The sequence below is a fragment of the Rhinolophus sinicus genome, chromosome 14 (assembly GCF_057876585.1).
Source record: "Rhinolophus sinicus isolate RSI-liver-muscle chromosome 14, RSI-T2T, whole genome shotgun sequence".
Classification (NCBI taxonomy): Eukaryota; Metazoa; Chordata; class Mammalia; order Chiroptera; family Rhinolophidae; genus Rhinolophus; species Rhinolophus sinicus.
In genome coordinates this window covers 160,509,458-160,531,644 of record NC_142514.1, presented here as the reverse complement: position 1 = coordinate 160,531,644, position 22,187 = coordinate 160,509,458, and the positions used below count along the sequence as shown (strand labels likewise).

At 40.4% G+C, this 22,187-nt stretch overlaps 1 protein-coding gene across 6 annotated transcripts in view; it reads left to right on the top strand.

Annotated features, from left to right (window-relative positions):
- BDNF (brain derived neurotrophic factor) overlaps positions 1–9,304 on the top strand; it is a 56,534-nt gene extending 47,230 nt beyond the window's left edge. For 5 of the 6 annotated variants that reach the window (XM_088791706.1, XM_088791705.1, XM_088791703.1 and 2 more), the window contains exon 2: positions 6,134–9,304. In XM_088791706.1, coding sequence (XP_088647832.1) covers positions 6,134–6,901 — 768 coding nt within the window. In that variant the 3' untranslated portion in view covers positions 6,902–9,304. Of the gene's footprint in view, positions 1–4,981; positions 5,068–6,133 lie in introns of those variants that run through there. The other variant, XM_088791702.1, reaches the window with a different exon arrangement.
- The last annotated feature ends 12,883 nt before the right edge of the window (positions 9,305–22,187 follow it).

Genomic DNA, 22,187 nt, shown 5'->3' with positions numbered 1-22,187 from the left:
GTTACTTAACATCTCTGAACCGTAATTGCTTCATCTGTGTAATAGGGGTAATAATACCTGTCCTGTCTCCTTGTAACAACCAAATTAGATGATGTGTTTGAATGTTCTATAGTCTTTTAGACAAATGCAAGTTATGACTACAGCAGGAAAGCATGCTGTCCTGGATATTCATCTGGCTGAATGTTTAAGACTTGTGAGTCATGTTTAAAACCAATCTTTATTCCTACTTTGTTGATTTCCTTTTTAGCCCGATATACTATATTTAATTTTTTGAGAGTGGGACTAAAAAAAAAAAAAACCTTAGAGATGTGATTGAGTTGATCGTAATTATACACTGTTGTAAGCCTTAGAGCAGAATTAGACAGCCCCAATGAATTTATTATGTATAAACAGATGTAGACTGACGATCTCCTTAGCAATACGGGGCAGTGTCTTTCTCTTTTGTGTAATGAAGACTTATCTGAAGGACTAAAACATAAGAATTGTCATGGAAGCTCTTAAACTTCTATGATTTCCTCATACGGTATATAAAATGATGGAAAAGTTTAACCAAAAAAGAAAGTTAAAAGACTGAAAATTCCAAATTTTACTGTTATGAGTATTACTGAGTGCTGTCCAACTCTTCTGTTGATCTGTTAGAGCTACACAAGAAGTAATAGGGGCAGTTAGTATGTTGTAGGGTTATGCTTTTTCATTATTTAAGTAAAGTTTTATTGTATTAGAGAAACTCAAGAGATTGCTCGTGGCTGATAATTGCCATCCATCAAATTTCTTAGAGCTTATAATTTGGGTTTAGCATAACCTGCACTTGATCTAATCATTTCAGCGAGTTCACTGATGCTTTCCAAATGACCTCATGAAATTATGTTAGTGCTGTCTTTTCTCATGGTTTAATAAACTCATCAGTAAGTTTTTACCGAGTACTATTACATTTTTCTCGGTTAAGCATTATGGGGGGGGGGGGGGTCAGACATCCATTCCCTCCGAAAGCTTATCATTCAACTGAAGGCTGACCATAATTCGCCAATACAGTAACAATTAAGGAGTGGGGAATGAGCACTAAAGGAGACGTAAGGTTGAATTTTCAAGGAGAAGGAAGGTAGTGTTGGAATAATTAGAGAAGGTGTGCATATATGATTTGGTGCTTGAACTGGGTCATGAAGGTTAAGCAAGATTTGGTTAGATAGAAAGGAGTTTGCCAGGAGACTGGAACAAGGCACTTGCAGGCAATTATGTGTGTGGGACTCCAAGGACTTTGGCCTGATCAGAGCAGAGGTGATGAAGCATTGAGTAAGATGGAAAGTTAACTACATAGGGTGAGGCCAGATTTTGAATACCAGATAAAAGTTTTTGTGTAAGAGAATGCTAAAATGAGAGTGGTTAGTCAGGCAGCGGTCATTAGAGTTGAATGGAACATTCAGGATGTCAGGTAGATCAGGGGGACATTGTAGTCACCCAATGAGATGGTGAGGGCTGAGCTAAGAAAATGGCAGTGGGATGGACACGAGAAATGCTTTCAAGGAAAAATGAGCAGGACCTCTCTCCACTGACTGGATTTGAAAACTATAGAAGAAATGTATCATCAAACTTGATTCCAAGATTTGTAGCCTGTGGCCTGGGTGGTCCAAAGGATCAAGAAACCATTGTCAGCAACAGAAAAGTTAGGAAGTAACATGGGACCTATAATAAGTATTGAGTTTGTTGGATTCACTTGACGTCAAGGCCTTGTCAGTGAGTAGGCAGTTAGCATTGTAGAAGCATCACTCACAGGGCAGGGCTAGGAGGGAGGTTCAGCTTTCCCAACAGGTGATGAATTACTGAATCCATGCAGAAGCTCTGCTTTGAGGGGTGCGTGCCTGTGTTAGGCTTCAGGATAAAAGCCAAGTAATAGTTACTCAGACGCCATTTGTCCCTCTGAAATATTTGCTTGTGGAACTGATGAGAAAATGATGTATAGAGTGCTAACTACTTTCCTAACCAAAAAGTTATTCATTAAAAGATTAATGAGACCAGTGAAAGGCAGAATAAACTTCAAGTCAAGTATTAAAAAAGGTGTCGTTAAAAGACTCATTACTGTGGTAGTGATGATAAAACAATTTTTGAATTCTGTAGTTTAAGATGTCTCAGTACCTCGGGCCATTTTAAGCAGTTAGTATGGGCACTTGGTAAATACTTGTTAAACTTACTCTGCTTCATTAATTCTAAGATGCACATTTTTCATATTTTTAACGTCTCTGAAATTTGGTTGTGTCTTACAGTTAATGTCATTTTATTCTTGCTGGCTATGCAGCAGCCATAGTATAGTTGTCATTGCCTTAACCAATTTATTTCGCTTAAAATTTTTTTACACATGCACAAAATTACCGTATTTTGCTATGTATAATGTGCTCTTTTTTTGCCACAATTTGTGAGGGAAAAATAAGGATGTGCATTATACACAGGTAGTACTAATTCTGTATCTATATAAATATTTTTAATTATTTTATTTGTGCTTATGAGTTAAGAGTATAACTGTAAACTAAACAGACTCAGAGATACAGAGAAAAAACTGATGGCTGCTAGATGGGAGGGGGGTTGGGGATGGGGGAGAAGGTGAAGGGATTAGAAAGTGCAAATTAGTAGCCATAATATAGTCATGGGGATATGAAATACAGTATTAGGAATATAAACAATAATGTTGTAAATATTACGTAGGGTGCCCGATGGGTACTGGACTTATCTATCAGGGGCATCACTTCGTGGACTGTGTAGATATATACCTGACCAATATGCTATACATCTGAAGCTGAAGTAGAATAATACTGAATGTCAGCTATAATTAAATATATATCTCCACAGGATGCGGAGTACAACATAGGGAATATAGTCAATGATATTATAATAGCTGCCCTGTTTCCCTGAAAATAAGACCTAGCCGGACAATCAGCTCTAATGCGTCTTTTGGAGCAAAAATTAATATGAGACCTGGCCTTATTTTACAATAATATAAGACCGGATCTTATATAATATGTATAATGTAATATAATATAATAATATGATATAATACTGGGTCTTATATGAGTTTTTGCTCCAAAAGACACATTAGAGCTGATTGTCCTGCTAGGTCTTATTTTCGGGGAAACACGGTGTATACAATGTTAGAGGGGTAGTAGATTGGGGGGGTTTATCACTTTGTGAGGGGTGTAAATGTCTATTACATTGCTTTGTACACCTGAAACTAATAAAAAAAAAGTGTAACTCTAGAAATCAACAATATCCATATGCAAAATAATACCTTGGAATATGATAATCGGTTTTGTTGAACTTAAAACGAACTTGCAATGACTAAGAGTTCTTGGCCTTCTATGATGCATAAATATTGTAGCTTTGTTACCGGTACATAAAATTTCTTATACCTTGTATCTGTTCTTGTGTTTTGTAATTATTTGTTACATAAAATTTCTTGTACTATAATATGTTAAAAAATAAATGCTAAAATCCCTTTATAATACCAAAAAACAAGTACCTAAATGTAAAAAAATAAAAATTTGAATTACAAAATGAAAACGAAAGGTTTTTTCCCTAAAAGTTTGGGCCAAAAATGTGGGTGTGCATTATACACAGCAAAGTACAGTACATATTATAAATGTGTCCAAATAAGTCTAAAAGAAATCTTTTCAGAAAGTATACAATAACAGTTGTAAGTGATAAAGTAAACAGCAGTTTAATTGGCTGCGTTACTTTATTTCTTAGTGGTACATAAAATGGTGTGTTTTATAATGATGGTATCTAAGATTTAATAAAATGTGGTATTAAAAGATAGCTGATCACAGCAAATCTCTACCAGTGTGATGTAGATGGCTAGAGTAAAATAGTCTAAATTTGCATTCTTTCATTGACCTACTTTTGAGGTGTCCCTTGGGTTGTTTTAATTTGGACTGGGAACATTAGGAGAGCGGATTTTCATTCAATGGTGTAAGTACTGCCTGCCAGGAATAGAAACCTCCTTGGAGGATCCATTTCTTTGATGGTACAGAATCCAGAACTTTCACAAAAGTCCAGGAATTAGCAGAATGGCTATCTGTGTTTTATTCAAACCAGGGTGCCTTTCCTAATTTCAGACAAGTGTGCACTACCGTGTTTCCCCAAAAATAAGACCTAGCTGGACAATCAGCTCTAATGCATCTTTTGGAGCAAAAAATAATATAAGACCAGGTCTTATTTTACTATAATATAAGACTGGGTCTATAATATAATATAATATAATACAATACAATACAATACAATACAATACAATACAATACAATATATAATATAATATAAAATACTGGGTCTTACATTAATTTTTGCTCCAAAAGACGCATTACAGCTGATTGTCCGGCTAGGTCTTATTTTCGGGGAAACACAATACAAGCAGTTCTGAGCATGCTTGCTCTTCATGCAAAGTGAGATTGAATCTACCAGGAAATTTGTTGGTGTTTGGGGATGATAATAAGGTCTCTCAGTGGTAGAAAATATGACCTCTTGTAAAAGTAAAGAACAGAAACATTTGGCTCTCAATACTATAGTTTTCAGCCATTTCTGCAGTATGACATATAGATTGGAGGTAGGTTGCCTTCCCATTCAGGGACACTTCATGGACAGAAAGATATTCCCTTTTTCTACTGATTGGCGCAGTGTGTGTGCTCCAACTATTCCATGTGTGTGTCTTTCAGTAAGTCCATTGCTCCAGAACTGAAAGTAGGAATAAAGTTAGAGTATCGGGGCTGGGGTGGGTGGGGGATGCTTCTCTTACTGCGAAGGGACACGATGCTTCGGGTAAGTGATTCTGAAGTCCTTCACCATCTGCCGGTAACCTTGGGTTGGTCTATAGGTATGTTTTCATTTTGCTTTTTCATTCTAATTGGCTTCCCAGAGCATGCTTGTAGATGCTGAGCCAAATTTAGAGTATAGCAACCCTCTGGCAAACAGGAAAAGATTAATTTTGTGGTGTGCTGTTAAGGGACTTCCCAGGAAACTTCAAAAGCACAGAAAGAAGCACTGGCTGACTATTCCAAAACGTGCAAAATGCCACTCAACTTTTTAAAGGTACGATAAACTCAGAGCTCACACACATACTCACGGGACACTATTTCCAATAAAAAGAAGCTGAGCTGTCTTAGATGGGTCTGTATATGAGCCAAAAAAAGCCAAGGGATGAGGGGCTCAGAGAGTTATGGAGATAAATGTGGATCCCCATCTGGGAGGCATTTAAAATTGACTTCGGTGCCTTTTTAATGCTGACTTTTCCAGTTTTCTCCTAAGTAGACACATTGTTTTCATGATATCAGCCCCAGGCATAGACACATCATTAAAATCAATGTGTAGAAAATGATTTCTGTTTGGAAATAAGCAAAACATTTTCAGTTACGACCACCCAAGTGTAGTAGGAAAATATTGGAGCTGGGATTGGGAGCCCCACATTCTCATATAAACTTTCTTCATGACACGAAGTCCTCGATGGCCTTTGGTTTCCTTATCTGTAAAACAGGATGGCTCGATCTTCTCTGCTTTACTAAATTATCTCCCTGGGAGAAAAATGTCAATGTAAAGCTTCCTTATAGCTCCCTGACTTCTGTTTTACTGTGCTATTCATGCCTGGATATCACATGGCTAGAAAGGCCCACTAAGACCTGCCAGGCCACTGCTGTTCCTGTCACACATTCCTGCAATAGGACCAGATTGCTAACTTGAAAAAAAAAATTACTATTACACTTATAGTTGTTGCTTAGTAACATTTCTGATTTTGTGTTGCTTGTGACAGTCTGAGCACAGATCATTAAAAATTTAACTTACAAAGCTGCTGAAGTGAGAGGAAGGAGGGGAACTTGAAGCCTCAGTTTTTTTCACTTACCTAGATGCCATCTAATCAGGTTTCTATGCTAAATCTCGGAGAAAACACTGCATGCCTCTGGTTTATATAAAACCACATATGAACACTACTGACATTAACTTGTGTCTGGTGCAGCTGGAATTTATCACCAGTACATAAAAAAACCTTGACCCTGCAGAATGGCCTGGATTACAATCAGAGGGGCTGCATGGTAGCCCTGCAAAAAAAAAAAAAAAAAAGCCCTAACCGGTTTTATGTCCTGTTTCTGCTTTCTTCCCACAGTTCCACCAGGTGAGAAGAGTGATGACCATCCTTTTCCTTACTATGGTTATTTCATACTTCGGTTGCATGAAGGCTGCCCCCATGAAAGAAGCAAACATCCGAGGACAAGGCAGCTTGGCCTACCCAGGTGTGCGGACCCATGGGACTCTGGAGAGCATGAATGGGCCCAAGGCAGGTCCCAGAGGCCTGACATCATCATTGGCTGACACTTTTGAACATGTGATAGAAGAGCTGTTGGATGAGGACCAGAAAGTTCGGCCCCATGAAGAAAACAATAAGGACGCGGACTTGTACACTTCCCGGGTGATGCTCAGCAGTCAAGTGCCTTTGGAGCCGCCTCTTCTCTTTCTGCTGGAGGAATACAAAAATTACCTGGATGCTGCAAACATGTCTATGAGGGTCCGGCGCCACTCTGACCCCGCCCGTCGTGGGGAGCTGAGCGTGTGCGACAGCATTAGCGAGTGGGTAACAGCAGCAGATAAAAAGACTGCAGTGGACATGTCGGGCGGGACGGTCACGGTCCTTGAAAAAGTCCCTGTATCGAAAGGCCAACTGAAGCAGTACTTCTACGAGACCAAGTGCAATCCCATGGGTTACACAAAGGAGGGCTGCCGGGGCATAGACAAGAGGCATTGGAACTCGCAATGCCGAACTACCCAGTCGTATGTGCGGGCCCTTACCATGGATAGCAAAAAGAGAATTGGCTGGCGATTCATAAGGATAGACACTTCCTGTGTATGTACATTGACCATTAAAAGGGGCAGATAGTGGATTTATGTTGTATAGATTATATTGAGACAAAAATTATCTATTTGTATATATACATAACAGGGTAAATTATTCAGTTAAGAAAAATAATTTTATGAACTGCATGTATAAATGAAGTTTATACAGTACAGTGGTTCTACAATCTATTTATTGGACATATCCATGACCAGAAGGGAAACAGTCATTTTTGCGCACAACTTTAAAAAGTTTGCATTACATTCCTCGATAATGTTGTGGTTTTTTGCCGTTGCCAAGAATTGAAAACGTAAAAAAGTCTAAAAAAATAATAATAAATTGCATGCTGCTTTAATTGTGAATTGATAATAAACTGTCCTCTTTCAGAAAACAGACAAAAAAAAAAAACTAACAAAAATTTGAACCAAAACATTCCGTTTACATTTTAGACAGTAAGTATCTTCGTTCTTGTTAGTACTATATCTGTTTTACTGCTTTTAAAACTTCTGATAGTGTTGGAATTAAAACAATGTCAAGGTGCTGTTGTCATCGCTTTACTGGCTTAGGGGATGGGGATGGGAGGGGTATATTTTTGTTTGTTTTGTGTTTTTTTTGTTTGTTAGTTTTGTTTTTTGTTTTTGTTTTATTTTTAGTTCCCACTGGGAGTAGGGATGGGGAAAGAATTTCTTCAATATATATTCTGGTTGATAAAAGATTCATTTGTATGCTGTAAATTTGTTTGCAATATCAATCAGATGACGAAAGTGAATAAAAATTTAGGCAACTGAATGAAGTGCTCACTCCACTTCCCATGATGCACCTCCTAGGCTCTCACTCACCCTTTGGGCCTTGGTCAGAGAAAGCTTCTTGTGTTGGAAAGACCTACATTTACGAGTACATTCTTTCCCCCCCTCCTCCTTTGGTCCCCTCTTTGTTTTGTTTTCTCTTAAGGAAGAAAAATCAGTTCTGGGCTCTGAAATATTTTACCACTGCTGTGAACTAGTGAACAAATTTTATCATATCATGGCACTCATATAAGCATGGAGAACAGTGATTTCTTTCTTTTAGAAGAGAAAATAAACAACCAAAAAATAATTCAAAAATACAAGATTTTTTTTATAAGGGGTAAACAATTTGGTTAAATCATTGTAAGGCTTGAAAGGAAAATCATGGTAAGACTTCAAAATGTCTTGCAAGCAAAAGGTGGTGTTCTGTATGGACCTAGAAATGCCTAGATCAGAACAGGAGTCCACACTGCCAGTGAAATGAGACTGAACAGCCATATGGAGGCTGTGTGGAGGTGACATATCATTTCCGGGCAATGCCAGAGGAATTTCTGAGTGGCCATCCTGAGGTCTAGGTGGAGGTGGGGCATGGTACTTGAGACACTCCAAAAGGGAGGCCTCTGAAGGATCCTTCAGAGGTGGCTCCGGAATGACATGTGTCAAGTTCTTTGGACCTCACGCTTTAAGTGCCTACATTATCTAACTGTGCTAAGAGGTTCTCGCTGGAGGACCACACTCAAGCCGACTTAACACCTTCTACCCCTAGATAATTTTGTGTAAAGCTAGATTATCCTGGAGCGGGTTCTGAACCAAATATGGCACTGTGATCATGAGATTGATGCGATGAGATATAAGATATTTGCTACCTGAATACTTACTGCTTTGAAATTAGACTTGAGGAAACCAGGGTTTTGTCTTTTAAGATCTTTCGGTAAGGGCAAAGGGAGGGGAACAGGAAAAGGCCCCAAAACTCAGGTTGGATGATCAAGGCTACCGATAGAAAATCTCATGCAGAGACATGATGTGGAAAGGTGTCCCGGGACACCAACAGCTTGACGGTGCCTTGCTCAGTGGAGTAGGCCAGGACTGAGCTGACAAAGTTTTGCTCCCCAGTGAAGACCACAGCAAACTTCTGCCCATCCAGTCTATTCATGGAGAGAGTCACTGCCTTACCTCTACCATCTTAGGTTAGAAGAAGTCAAATTGGGAGTCTGGAATAGTAATCCTGGGCAAAATGGACCCCTGTAAAAATTAGTGCTAAGCCTATTCACTCATTAATAAGCCCACTGTCCAAATCTTCAAGCATCCCAGACCAGTGTCCTTAACTATCAGAAAGCCTCAAGAAATTGCTGTGTCTTGGTAGGGTGAGGAATAAGCAAAAGAGGGTGTCTACCATCACCCAGGGGATGATGACACTATCAGCAAATAGTTTCTCTTTGTTCAGTCTTTCATTTAGAGCGAGCCTATCTTTTACAGTACGATCTGAATACATGTCATTAAAAGAAGGGATTTATGTAGCATAGGTTTGTTTTGTGCTGTTTGAAAATACTGTCTTTGTAATTATTTTTAACATGTAATGAATACTTGGAATATCTGCTGTATGTTAACTCTTAAGCTTTGTTTTGAGGGACAACGTTATTAAAAAAAAAAAAAAAAAAAAAAAGTCCCCATCACGATCTCAAAGCACTGCAAAGGCCAGATCTGTTAAATGGTTGAGTAGGAGACATTCAGCAATTGCGTGGTCAGTGGCTCTCTCTTATCCAATAAGATGCATCACAGTCACACGCTTGGTGGTTTACATTGACCTAAGACTTTTTTTGTTTAAATCTTCTCTGTTGCTGTTCATTTTTGTTCTGTTTTGTTTTGTTGTTTTGTTTTGTTTTTTAAAGTCTTGCTGTGGTCTCTGTGGCAGAAGTGTTTCATGCATGGCAGCAGGCCTGTTGCTTTTTTATGGTGACTCCCATTGAAAATGTAAGTAAATGTCTGTGGCCTTGTTCTCTCTATGGTAAAGATATTATTCACCATGTAAAACAAACAAAAAAATATTTATTGTATTTTAGTATATTTATATAATTATGTTATTGAAAAAAATTGGCATTAAAACTTAACCGCATCAGAAGCCTATTGTAAATACAAGTTCTATTTAAGTGTACTAATTAACATATAATATATGTTTTAAATATAGAATTTTTAATGTTTTTAAATATATTTTCAAAGTACATAAAATCTGGGGGTTCTGGGTTTTTTTCTCTTCACTGTAAAACAAACATGAAAACGTGTTTTATTATAAATACGTGTGTTCCTTGCTTTAAGACCAACCTGACTAGTTTTAGTAATTGCAAGCCCTCCAGAGAGGACGCTTATTTCAAAGCATGGGAGGCCAATCCTGCCGTCTGAGCTTCCAAGAAGCTCTAGGATTGGACCTGTCTTCCACAGTGGAAGATGGGAGTGTCATTTTCTAGGACACTTGAAAATTTCCCCCTTTGAAGTGATATACTTTGATCAAGTACCAAACTGTGTATCCTAGCAACATCAAGATCCAGGACTGGCTGGCTCTATTTGATTATAAAATAACTGTTAAAAAAATCAAAGTTGGTTTACTTACGGATAATGAGAATAAATTGGCCCAAATTTAGAAAGTCAATGACTGAAAAAAGATATAGAAATTCAATAGTTAGAGGCAGGTCATGTACCCTCGGTTTGGAGATGGTGCCATTTGCATTATGTATTTGTATCCATTGCACTGATTTAATTTTTGTATGTGGAGCCGCACAGATTTAATATCACAGTACCCACAATCTAACAGATTGCTAGGATTTCTAAAAAGATTTGCCTCTGTGATGGCTGCCAAGCCTCTGGTAATTTAGTTAAAGTGTTTAAAGTTATCACTAAATCTTAGGGAAATAAATGGAAGGATTTTAAATTAGAGAAAAAGCTATTAAGGAAAAAAAGCATCTGTTCCTACTCTTCCGACTCCCCATTTGAACACTGTCAACCCATCCCAGAACGTGGTGAACTATATCTGTGCAATGTATCATTTCTATTTCAAACATACACACATGGTTTCCTCTTGTATTGTCTTATAAATAAGGATCAAGGAAGTCATAACAAACATTGACTTGTGTTGTGTACATGGAAGAGCAGATCGAATGAGATGTATTACTCGATCATAATCTGTCCAGTAAGTTTTCATAGTACTCTAAACTCTAAGAGAAACCCTTGACTACCAACCAGTAAAGGCATGAGCCCAGCCATGGAATTAGGACTCTGGTAAACTTCAGGTTTAGCCAATTTTCAGTCGAGGAAGACTGAAATATTTTTGAAAGGGTTGAATAAAAAGAAATGAGAATAAAATGCAACATTCAAATTATTTGAAGTTAAAGGAGTTTGGTAAATATGACAACATTTTCATTAGAAGATGAGGTCAGAGAAACAAACAAAAAATGGAGGCATCTACTAAATTAACCAACTTGAAGTTAATGGGAATAGCCAGCTTATACTGTCTTCACTGGGTACAAGCTGTGAAACGTGTTTAATCATGAAGATGCCTGGAAATAACCCAGATCATTACTTTGAGCTATTATTTTTCACCATATTGATAAGCCTGTGTGATCATTAGCAGTATCTGAAGTTTTCTTTTTATTAGGTGCATAAATTCTATCAATAGTATCACAGTTCTAAGTGAGAATCTGAACTAAATCTTAGACGGGATCAGTGTTAAATTATCCCTTATTCATTGAAGTGGTTAGTAAATGGGATAAAGTGTCAAACACCTTATGAACTGCAACCAAGCCTGGCCTCAGTTCAGCCAGCATTCAGCAGCATTAGGGCTTAAGCCTAAAGTCAAACGTATGTCTTCTCCATATTCTCACATCAAGCCTGCTCTATAAGTCAGTTTGAGTAGAAATGGCTGCATTTTGGTAAGCCATTGTTAAGTAAAGAATGTTAATAATTGAAATAAGAAACAATATATACATAAATGTAGGTAGATAAAGGATTTAGTCTAGAAAGAGTCACCTGTGGATTTGATCCAACCTCAAAATGTTGAACAGTAAAATTAGTGATGGAAACTGGGCCTTTCTTTTTTTTAAGCTATAGGTTGTTTTAACTTGTTTTAAAGGTTGATTGGTTGGTTGATTGCTTTGTTGGTTTGGAGGGAGGGAGAGTTGGGAATCTGACTCTTGGTGGTGGTGGTTATTGGTGGTTGGTTCTGTGAATCCCCACCTAACAGCCAGACTCAGTGACTAGAGTAGATGCAGCCACTCCAAATCAGCCACTATTTACGTACATTCTAACTAAGAAGTGACCTACCTGCACCTCTATCCCAAGTCTTTTGAGTATCTTCATCCATTTCCTCAATTCTAGCCACCATTTTAGTTTTCTTTTGCAGAAAGAAAAGGCATCCTTATTTTTTGATGGGAGTAGAGGCAGTAAATTGCCTGAGGAATACGTTTAAATATTAACAGAAAAATCTTACCCATTATATTCCTCATTAAGAACAAGAGCCATTGATGTGACAGTCTGAAGGATTTCCATTGGCATTTACTGCAACTTCTCTAATGACTTACTAGGTACAAAACACTAGATCAGGATCACCCCAACCTAACATTTGCTTGTGTGAATAACAACAATCCTGTGTGCTTGGTAATGTCAGTAGCATGGAATTGTAAAATCTGGTCGTCCAATTAATTAAATCTTACCCCTTCACACATACACCAAATAAACAAGACCTTTGCATTCATTATATATTTACGTGTGAGTTGCTAATTTTTTTGTTTTATCTGACAAAGCAAAAGTACTTTTCCTTCGGAAAAATAAACCCTTCTGTCCTAAAATACCTCACACGAAACACGGTAGCTAATGACAGGGCATGTCTTAAGCCTGTAAACAACCAGAAAATGTTGTTCGAGAGACAGAGATTGAGGTGTATGTTTTACATTTAGAAAGAGCCTAAGGATGCTTCTGCAGCACTGCCCTTTGGTATTGTATTCTGTTCAGAGGGCGCCTTAGAAACCAGGAGCTGCTCTGTGTAGAATGGCTGAACCCAGGGGAAATACTTTTGTCTGGCTGAAGTGCTCACATTTTGGAAAAATCCATATCAAGTACTGCAGGACACATTCCAATTTATTTAGTCAAGCTACATTCTCCATTGAGCCCTAATATTTAAAAAAAAAAAAAAGTTTCTAACCTGGGATTTAGTGTATGTGGAGCAGGGAGGAAAAAAACACACACACAAAAACACAAAACAAAATAGAAATCCTCTAAACAACAGAGACCTCCAAAAGATCCCAAACAGTGTTTACTTGGAGAAAGCAGTGCCCATACCTTCTCCTCTAACTAGACTAAAGCAGTGGCTGTCCAGGTGTGCCCCAACCCTCTGCAGCAGCATCTCCAGGAACCTGTTAGAAATGCAAGCTCTCAGGCCCTGCCCTAGATGTGCTGAATCATGCGCTGGGGGAGGGGCCCCCACAATCCGTTTTTAAATGAGTGGATTCTCATGCCCACTCAAGTTTGAGGATCACCTGACTAGGAGGAGGAGACAATCAGCCTGCCACGTGTTCTTCCAGATAACAGGAAGATAGCCCAAGAAATTGGAAATGTGAGTTCTGATCCTAGTCAAACCTCTACCTCTTTCCACCACCCTGAAAAACCTTCAAACCATCTAGATTTTCATTTCCTAAAATACACAAGAGCAATTGTTGCTCCCCCGGGCGGGGCAGAGCAGTGCCCAGTGTTGGGCGAGTACATTGATGACTGAAAGTCCAGCCTGCAAATGTGTGTGGGAAAGATCAGGGTTGTTTATAGTCAACAGTTTTTCTTTTTTTCTTTCCTGTCAAAGCTACAGCCGTAGTGGATTCAGGGCCCAGAGCTTGTAGTCGTTTGTAACACATTTGGAACGACTGTGAGAAATGAGAAGCAACACGCAGCAAATTAATAAGGAAAAGATTATTCCATCTGGGGATCTGGGCTCTGCACCTGCCAACACAGCCCTCTGTGAAACCGCTATATTGGTCACAAATTAAATAAACTTCCTGAATTAATCAGCTATTAAGGGCCAGCTGAGGAGTCCTAGGTTCACCCCTCCAGAATGACCACATTGAAAATACAGAGGGCTTCTCCAGTTTTTGTGGCAAACCTTTTCTTGACTGTAGGAACTGGTTCCTGGAAAGGAGGACAGGAGAATAATCTATTCCCACCCCCATCCCATCGCTGTGTGCTTGTGTATGTCTGTGTGTTCACATTCTTGCACATTTGAGACACTGCAAACCGCATTTGAAGATTTTCTGTTTATGGGCTGGGGTGCAGGGTGTCCAAATATATGACCCATCTCTTAGGCAATATGAAAACCTGCACTCTGACAAGCCTACCTTACTTCCAAGCTAGGAGTCCTGGTAGTTCAGTCATTAAGTAGGTTAGCCAAGCCATTTCTGGCCTTGGACTCAAGACCTCTTGAACTAGCTGGTCTTGGAGGTAAGTTTCAGCTGTAAGAGTCCATCATTTTCTTGCTTCATCGTTTGTGGTAAGAGATTAAAGAGGCTTCTCAAGCACTTAAAGGCTGTGGAACATTCTGAGAATTCACTGTTCATCTCCTGCCTCCCTCCATCATTGATGCTCTTGTTACTGAACACTTGTCACAAGATTAAAATGAGGCACTTGGTCAGCCTGGGAGTGGGGGCAGGTGGGGGCAGGACATGCCCTAAGGAAGGTTTTTGCTTCATATGTAACTATTAAAACATTACCAACCATTTGACATTCAGGCAGGAGATGTCTTGGGGAAGGTACCCAAATGTTCTTCAAGGTGCAACCTTTTTCTGCCTGGCTCTAAACTTATTTTCAAAGCCAGAAAATATTTGCCTATGTTTTATGTCAGTCCATATTACATGGTGCCTGGCAAAGGGAGATCCAGTATGTTGCTGAGTCGCAGAGTCAGGAAACCCTGACTGCGGGATTTGCATCCTGTAGAGTCACTGTTTATAGAAAACAATGTCTGAAACAAAAAGGGCTTGTGTCTCACTTCCTTTGGGTTTACAGCATCACCAAGGACACACAGCTCTCAGCATATTTCACTGTTGTCCCCAGCACTCTAGATATATCCTCTTTCTTGAAACACTGACCTTGAAGACAAAGGTATCCCATGAGAAGTCATGGCAACACCTCATCCAATAGCATAGTACTTCAGAGCAAACCTTTAGGGAGCTTTGGCCAGCTTGGGAGACAGACCTCACTGGCAAAGCAGGGTCTGGAATTCCTCATTGACTTATTGCTGGCCCAGATTCTTCTGGGCCTGAATCTCTGAGAAACCTATATTTTCTCTCTAGTACAATCCACTTCTGCTCTCTGTCCATGCCCATCTTCCCTTCCTGGTGACTTCAGGACTCTGTTTCCTTTGGGATCCAACTTCTCACCTCACAGAGAGCCATGTAATGCGTTAATTCAGAGTATAGATTCTGAAGCTTCACTGCCAGAATCTAAATCCCACCTCTGCTACTAGAGCTGTGTGTCTGGGGGAAAGTTACTTAACTTCTCTGTGCCCCAATTTCCCCACTTATAAAAGACAGGTAAAAATATTACCACTTACCTCATAGGATTCTGTGAGAATCAAATTAATACACATACATAAAGCACTGAGAGAAGTGGTGGGTTCATGGAAAAGTCTCAAAAAAAAAAAAATGTTTACAACTTACTCTCTGCTAACAGAGCTAAGCTAGGCTTACCTAATGCAGATATCAGAGACTCTAATATTCTCTGACTCTTAGAGGGGATCCTATTTCATATGTTTCATTAGCATCGAGGGCCACTTTGTCTTTTCTGAAAGATTCAAAGAGGCAACTATTGTTTATCCGCTAGCAGTACTCCTTAGCAGTTAAGATGTGGCCACTCCACAAACTTAGGCAAATGGAGGAGATACACTATAGGCATTTTTCTAGCCTGTATAGTCCAAATGAAGCCCATTATCCTTAAGTGTCCATCCCAGCTGAATGGAAACAACTGAAGCCAGGGTGAAATGGATGAACTCACATAGTTTGAAAGAGAAACAAAGAACCTAGTCACATTTCTAAAAATAGCCATGGCCTGTCAGGAAGGTCCTACCTCACCTTTCAGCTGCATGTCATCCAGCCCCGTTACATAGTAATAATGACTAGTGCTTACTATAAGCAGGCACCTTACTCCTCACAACAATCCATAGACTAGCTGGCAGTATTAGTACTCCCATTTTAGAGATGAGAAAACTAAGGCACAGAGTTCAATTAGGTTGCCAAAGGTCCAGTACTAGTGAATAGCAAAGTAGGAACTAGAATCCATTTTGGATGTGAAGCCACTTTGTTAACCACTCTGAAACAGTGTAAAGGGTATTGGAAAAATACGAAAACAAAAGAAAAGGAAAATAGCTACATGTCTGAGAAGATCTGAGCTTCCACTGAAAAGAAGAACACTAGTGGCACTTACAGTTTCTAGCTTTCAAGAGAACACTGGCTTGCCCTTTTAAGGCTCATGTTGCATGGAGGCCCTTCAAAACTGGACACAATACTGCCTAGGGCTGAACAATCTGAAGGCTGGGTTGCTAAAGCTCTGTGCCAGCTGTTTCCAATACCTGGAAATGGGGCAGCTGTAACCCCTTTAACCTCTTAGGTGATCAGAAGGGCTTCCTATGAGTTGCTAGAATTGGGTAGACAGGGCATTCTGGAACCACTTCCCAAATTCAGGAATGCTCATTCCTCCCTATGTCAAAAATGAATGAGGTTATTTTGTGTTTTGGATTGGGGGAGAGAAAGGACAGTGGCCCAGGCCCTGTTGGGTTTGCAATTGTCTGGGATACCAGCATCAGCAGAGGGGCAGCACGCACGCGATCTTTCCCCCACTCTTTTGTGTGTGGCGGACATCACCTGTCCCACCTGGCTGGGGATTAACCAGCCAGGACCCCAGAAGTCCTCACTGAGCTTAGTTTCAGCCTCAGAATCCTCAAGGATATGCTCTGTGTAGTCACTGCCAATTGAATAGAACTGACCCAAAAGATGAACTCAGTGTGCTCTCCTGGTCTCAGTTTCTCAAGAGCAGATCCCACAGGTGGTGGGCTAAATCAAGCAGCAAAGTCAAGATGCTGAGGACTGGATGTCCCCCTTAAATCGGAGCAGAATTTCAGTGTGAAAGTGTAAAGGATAATCTACAGACATGTACACAGAGCATGCCATCTGTGGGTTTCAGACAGACGATCCGTGTGCGAGAAGCCCAGTAAAGGGTGATTACTCTAGGAATTTGTTGAACACAAGGAAAAGAGTTTGGCAGTAGGCAATAGTATTACATCCCTATTTTGTACCAGATGCCATGCTAGATGTTTTACATGCTATCTAAAATACATGTCAACCATGAGATGAGTGTAATTTTGGAGACAAGGAAACTGACAACACACAGCCTAAATAGCTTGCCCCAAGGTCACACAGTTAATAAATGATAGTCACATTTGAAGCCATAGCTATATAATCCCAAAGCACCAATCTTTTTTTTTTTTCAAATCAATGTTTTTTTATTTGCTTAAATTGTTCAAATGCTACCTAAAATCCTTAGCATATGTACTACGGCCTCTATGTTAATAATTGCGGGGACAAAATCCCAGAGAGCAGTTTCCAGGCTCTTGGCCTCAAGTGGAAACGTGCTGGCTTGGGTAGTAGATGACTGTCATCTGTGGCTAGTTGACCATCAGCTGTAACCAGTTAGCCAATTAGCCACTGATATAACTGCCAGGAGTCAAGTCAGAGAGTCCGTTGGTTGGCAGGCAGAAAAGCGGACAGCAGATTGCAGGTCATGGGACTCCAGCCTCCAGTGAGACCATAGTGGTATGACTCCCCTACCTATGGCTCTATGGGTGTTCCTTTTTGGCCTCACCATGTCCTGTGTTCTTATGTGGGGAGGGGGACTAGAGGCCCTGCAGGGCGACTCACACGACAAATGGCGGAGCGAGCAGGGTCTCCCGCACGACAATAATCTCTTGACATTCTTAGTAAAACCCTATATTTTCTGGCATTTTTCTTTTTTTTCCTCCCAGCTTTACTGAAATACAATTGATGTAAACATTGTGTAAATTCAAGGTGTACAACATGTTGATTTGATACATATTGCAAAATGATTACCACCATAATGTTAGTTAACATTTGCATCATGTCACATAATTACTATTTCTTTTAGGATCTACTCCCTTAGTAACTTTCAAGTATACAATACAGTATTATTAATTCATCATGCTGTATATTAGATCCCCAAAACTTATTCATCTTGGAGCTGGCAGTTTGTACTCAGACCAATATCTCCCCATTCCCCCCACCGCCCCTGCCCCAGCCCTTGGTAACCACCATTCCAGTCTGTTTCTATGAGTTCAGCTTTTTCAGATTCCACATATAAGTGATATCACACAGTATTTGTTTTTCTGTCTGACTTATCTCACTTAGAATCATATTTTCCAGATCCATCCATGTTGTTGCAAACACCAAGGCCCCTAATCCTAACCACCAGACCAGTGGCTCTCAGTCTTGATGTATACATATGACTCACTCAGGTAACTTAAAACAAAAAACAAAAACCAAAAAACTATGACCAGCCCAATCCCAGCTGAGTTAAATCAGAATCTCTGGGAATGGGGCCCAGGCATCTGTATATTTTAAAGCTTCCCAGGGGTCCTGTTGACCAGAGAGAGTAGAACCACTGTCCTAGATTTTTCTTCTTCGAGGTAAGCACAAGTCAGAGATAGCAGAGAATTCTGCTCATGAGAGGCAGGGTTCTATCCTGGTGGCCAGGACTTGGGCATGGAATTCTAATGCCTGGGGATTAACCAGCCAGAACCCTAGTCCTAGAGGAAACCCAAAGCAAGTAGGAGCCTCACCACAGAAGCAAGAAAAACAATTCTAGACACTAAAATCAGCATTCAGAGTCAGAATGGGATGACCAGAAAGCTCAATCTAACACCGAATTCCGAACCAGGATTTTCAAATTCCTTTATATTCCCTGTAATCAGGAATAGGACAGGCGCCACCTGCTACTGGAGGGCTCAGATGAGGAACAGGTGTCCCAGTGGTGCAAAGAACAGAGTTCCAGGGGCAAGCAAGCAGGCAGGTCATCACTGGTCCTACCTCTAAGCAGTGTCCTCCGAGCCAGGGACCTGCTTCCACATATCATTTCACTAACGCTGGGCTTATTCTGCTGGACTCCAAAGGACCTTACGAAGTTCAGCAAAGAGAAGAAAAACAGGTAATCTGCATTGTTTGGAATGTTTTCTCTGTTTTCAGAAGTAACCATTAGGTTAACATTGGCTTTGTCTTCTGCTTCTGATATTTTTATCTCTCCCACACCCCACCTCACACCGCCAAGCGCTCAGTGCCGATTGACACTTAGTAGGGAAAAACCATCTCTAGTCCCACTGCCCCTTCCTGGAGGCTTGTTTTAGCAGCAAGGCAGGACATGCCCAGCTTAGCCAGGCCACGGGGCTGGTCGAAGTGGGCAAATGCTCTGTGTCAGCGGGCACCAGGGTGCAAATGCCCCAGGTCAGCTGGTGAGAGGGTAAGTGGGCCTGGCTTCTTCCCTGTGTTTTCCAAACAGGAATCTGAGTCCCAGTAATCACTAGCCTGTGGGACCAGAGGCTATTTTGTGCCTTCCTTTATCCAACGGAAAGTTAGAGGTGGTGTCATCTGAAACTGCCAAGGAGCCTCCAGTTTCACCCTTATCTAGGACATGTCCCTAGGGGAAATGGAAGCAGCATCAAGGAGACCAAAAGGCGGGGGTCAGAACTTCCCTTTGTTTTTCTTTCTGTGTCATTTCTTTTCATATGTTCCTTCCATTTTTAGATCAGGTCTTCCATCTCGCCTGGACTCTCACGGCAGCCTTCTGTGGGCTCACTACCTCCAATCTATTACCCTCACCTCAATCTATCCTCCTAGCAAAAGGATAGCAGAATCTATCATGATAGCAGAATGATGTCCCTGAAGGTTCAATGGAAACAATAAACGTGAAAATGCTTTGTAGCACATTATACAAATAGCAACACCCACCTGCACACAAACTTATTGACTTGGCAGTTAATAGGGACGCACGCCTTACTCCCTGGTGCGGGCACAAGGATAAAGTCCAGTGCTACAGGACGTGGACAGACTGAAAGGAATGTTTTTAGGGTAATGAGGGTATGAGTTGCAACATACAGCATGGGCACCTTCAAACAGGTCCTCAAGAAGGCATTCAAGGTGGCCTTGTCTGCTCTGCAATTGTGTCATTGTAATCCTGACGGGGAGTGTACGATGGAGACCTAATTATGCACATTTCTCAGAACTAAGCCTAAGAAAGGCTAGGTGATTTGCTAAACATCATTCAGTGAGTACATAACAGAACCAGAATATAAATTCAGAGGACACGTGCTTTCTAAAGTGCCGCCTTGATGTAGATAATGGATGGAGGGATGGGTGGATAGGTGGGTGAATGGATGGATGGATGGAACATATAATTTCCCTCCATTTAACACGTTGAGGGGCTCTCCATTGCTGACAGTGCATAAATCAGTGAGACTGGCATTTATGACTTTCTAGGATGTGGTTTTAGATTATTTTCCTACTTTATTGCCCAGATAACTCCCAACCCTCCATACTCTACACTCCCACCTTACCTCTCTCTACTCCCAAATATACCTGAACTCATCCTCTGTGCCTTTGTTCACTTCCTATTTCCCTCTCTGATTTTAAAAACTCCCCCCAACCTTAACCCACAGAGAAGGACTGTAAGATAAAAAACAGGGTGCCCTATTAAATTTGAATTTCAGATAAACAACAAGTAATTGTTTAATATAAGTAGGTCCCAAAACTGCATGGGACATACTCAAATTAAAAAATTATTTGTGTTTATTTAAATTCAAATTTAACTTGGTGTCTTGTAATTTTATTGGATAAATCTGGCAACCTACCCATAAGATGTTGCCCCATATGCAACCTCTGGTTTTACTCTGCCCATCTCAAAGTGGGATGTGGCACTTCTTTGTATTTTACATACAGAATTCACTTTTACTGAATCATTGGTGAATAATGTGTATTTTACTACAAGATTCTTAGTAACTATGGAATATGGGGTTTATATGCCATAATACCTAATATTTTATCTAAAATTTCATTTTATTAAAAATGGTTTCATGAGCCTCTGTTCTTGGTCAAAAAGACACCAAGTGTTCTATTGACTTCTTTCCTACATAGCATTTAGCCCTGCTCCCCGCTCCCATTCTCTATTATGTAGAGAAGCTACTATCTTCCAAACCCAGACTCTGGCCCACGGCTGTTTTGCATATCATGGTGGACTTATCAAAGCAAATTTAATTAAGCAGGACTCTCCATTCAAAGGAATATAAGACAAAAAATGTTCCTGCATGTTATAGAACTTTCAAAGCTCAATCCCATGAAGCCTTCAGGATTTTCCCAGGAAAAAGTAATTGCTCTCTTCCCAGGCAGTAGTCATTTGTATAGGTGACTGAGCCCCTTGCTTTACCCTACACTCTTCTAGGGCAGTGAACACATTCATTCATCTAAGCACCCACCTCAGTCCATCTAGCCACATGCCAAAAAGCACTCAACATGTGTCTATTAAATGGAACTACACAGTATAACAATACATTTTAAGTGCAGTTAGGCCTAAGTGATGACAAAAAAGTTAGCAGCAGTACAAGGAATGGATTCTAGTAGTCAGAGAAAGCTCCTGAATAGTCCAATCAAGTGATTATCCATCTTAGTTGCATGTTAGCCATCTGCGGGAATTTTTTATAATAAAGAACCATTATGTCCAGATACCCTTCCTGAGCAAGTGAATCAGAATCTTCAGGGGTGGCTCTAGGGCATCGATACTGTTTTCAAAGTTCCCAGATGGAACTTCCCAGGGAACTGGGCAGGCAAGGTTGACAACTATGGATGGCTGCTCAAGATTTGGACCGATATTCTTCTCTGGGTCTAACCCATCACAGAGGACAGAGAATAGGATAACATGAGGAAGAGTTAAGGGCTTCTTTTTGTTTTGCCCTTTGTATGTGTTTTACGCAGTGCTTTCACACACATGTGGACACGTTTGTACATGTCATAACCACAATATAGTCTAGCCATGAGCCTTTGCCACACGTTCACTTTGAGAGTATGAGGAACAAAGATGGCTACAGAAGTGCTATGCAAAGATGCGGTCTTGGTTTGGGCTGGATTGGGCATTCCTTTACCAGTTCCCAATTCCACTTTCACTCTTTTGGGTTCTGGTTTCACCAACAAGCCAATAACTGTGATGCATTTTGGATGAGAAAGGATGAAAAACTTGCAAAAGCCCAGCTTTCCACATCTCCACCCCCTACCCACACCAACCTAAACTGGCCATCCAGAGGAAAACCAAGGGAATGGCTTCCTCCTGGTTTAGAGACAGTCCACTGGAAGCTCTTCCAGCCATCGTGAAGCCGAATGCCTTTCAGTGTATGTGACTGTAAAGGGTGGATTGTTGAAATGGAGACGTTGTAAAAAATAAGATTGAGCATGTGCATAGACAAAATGAATTGG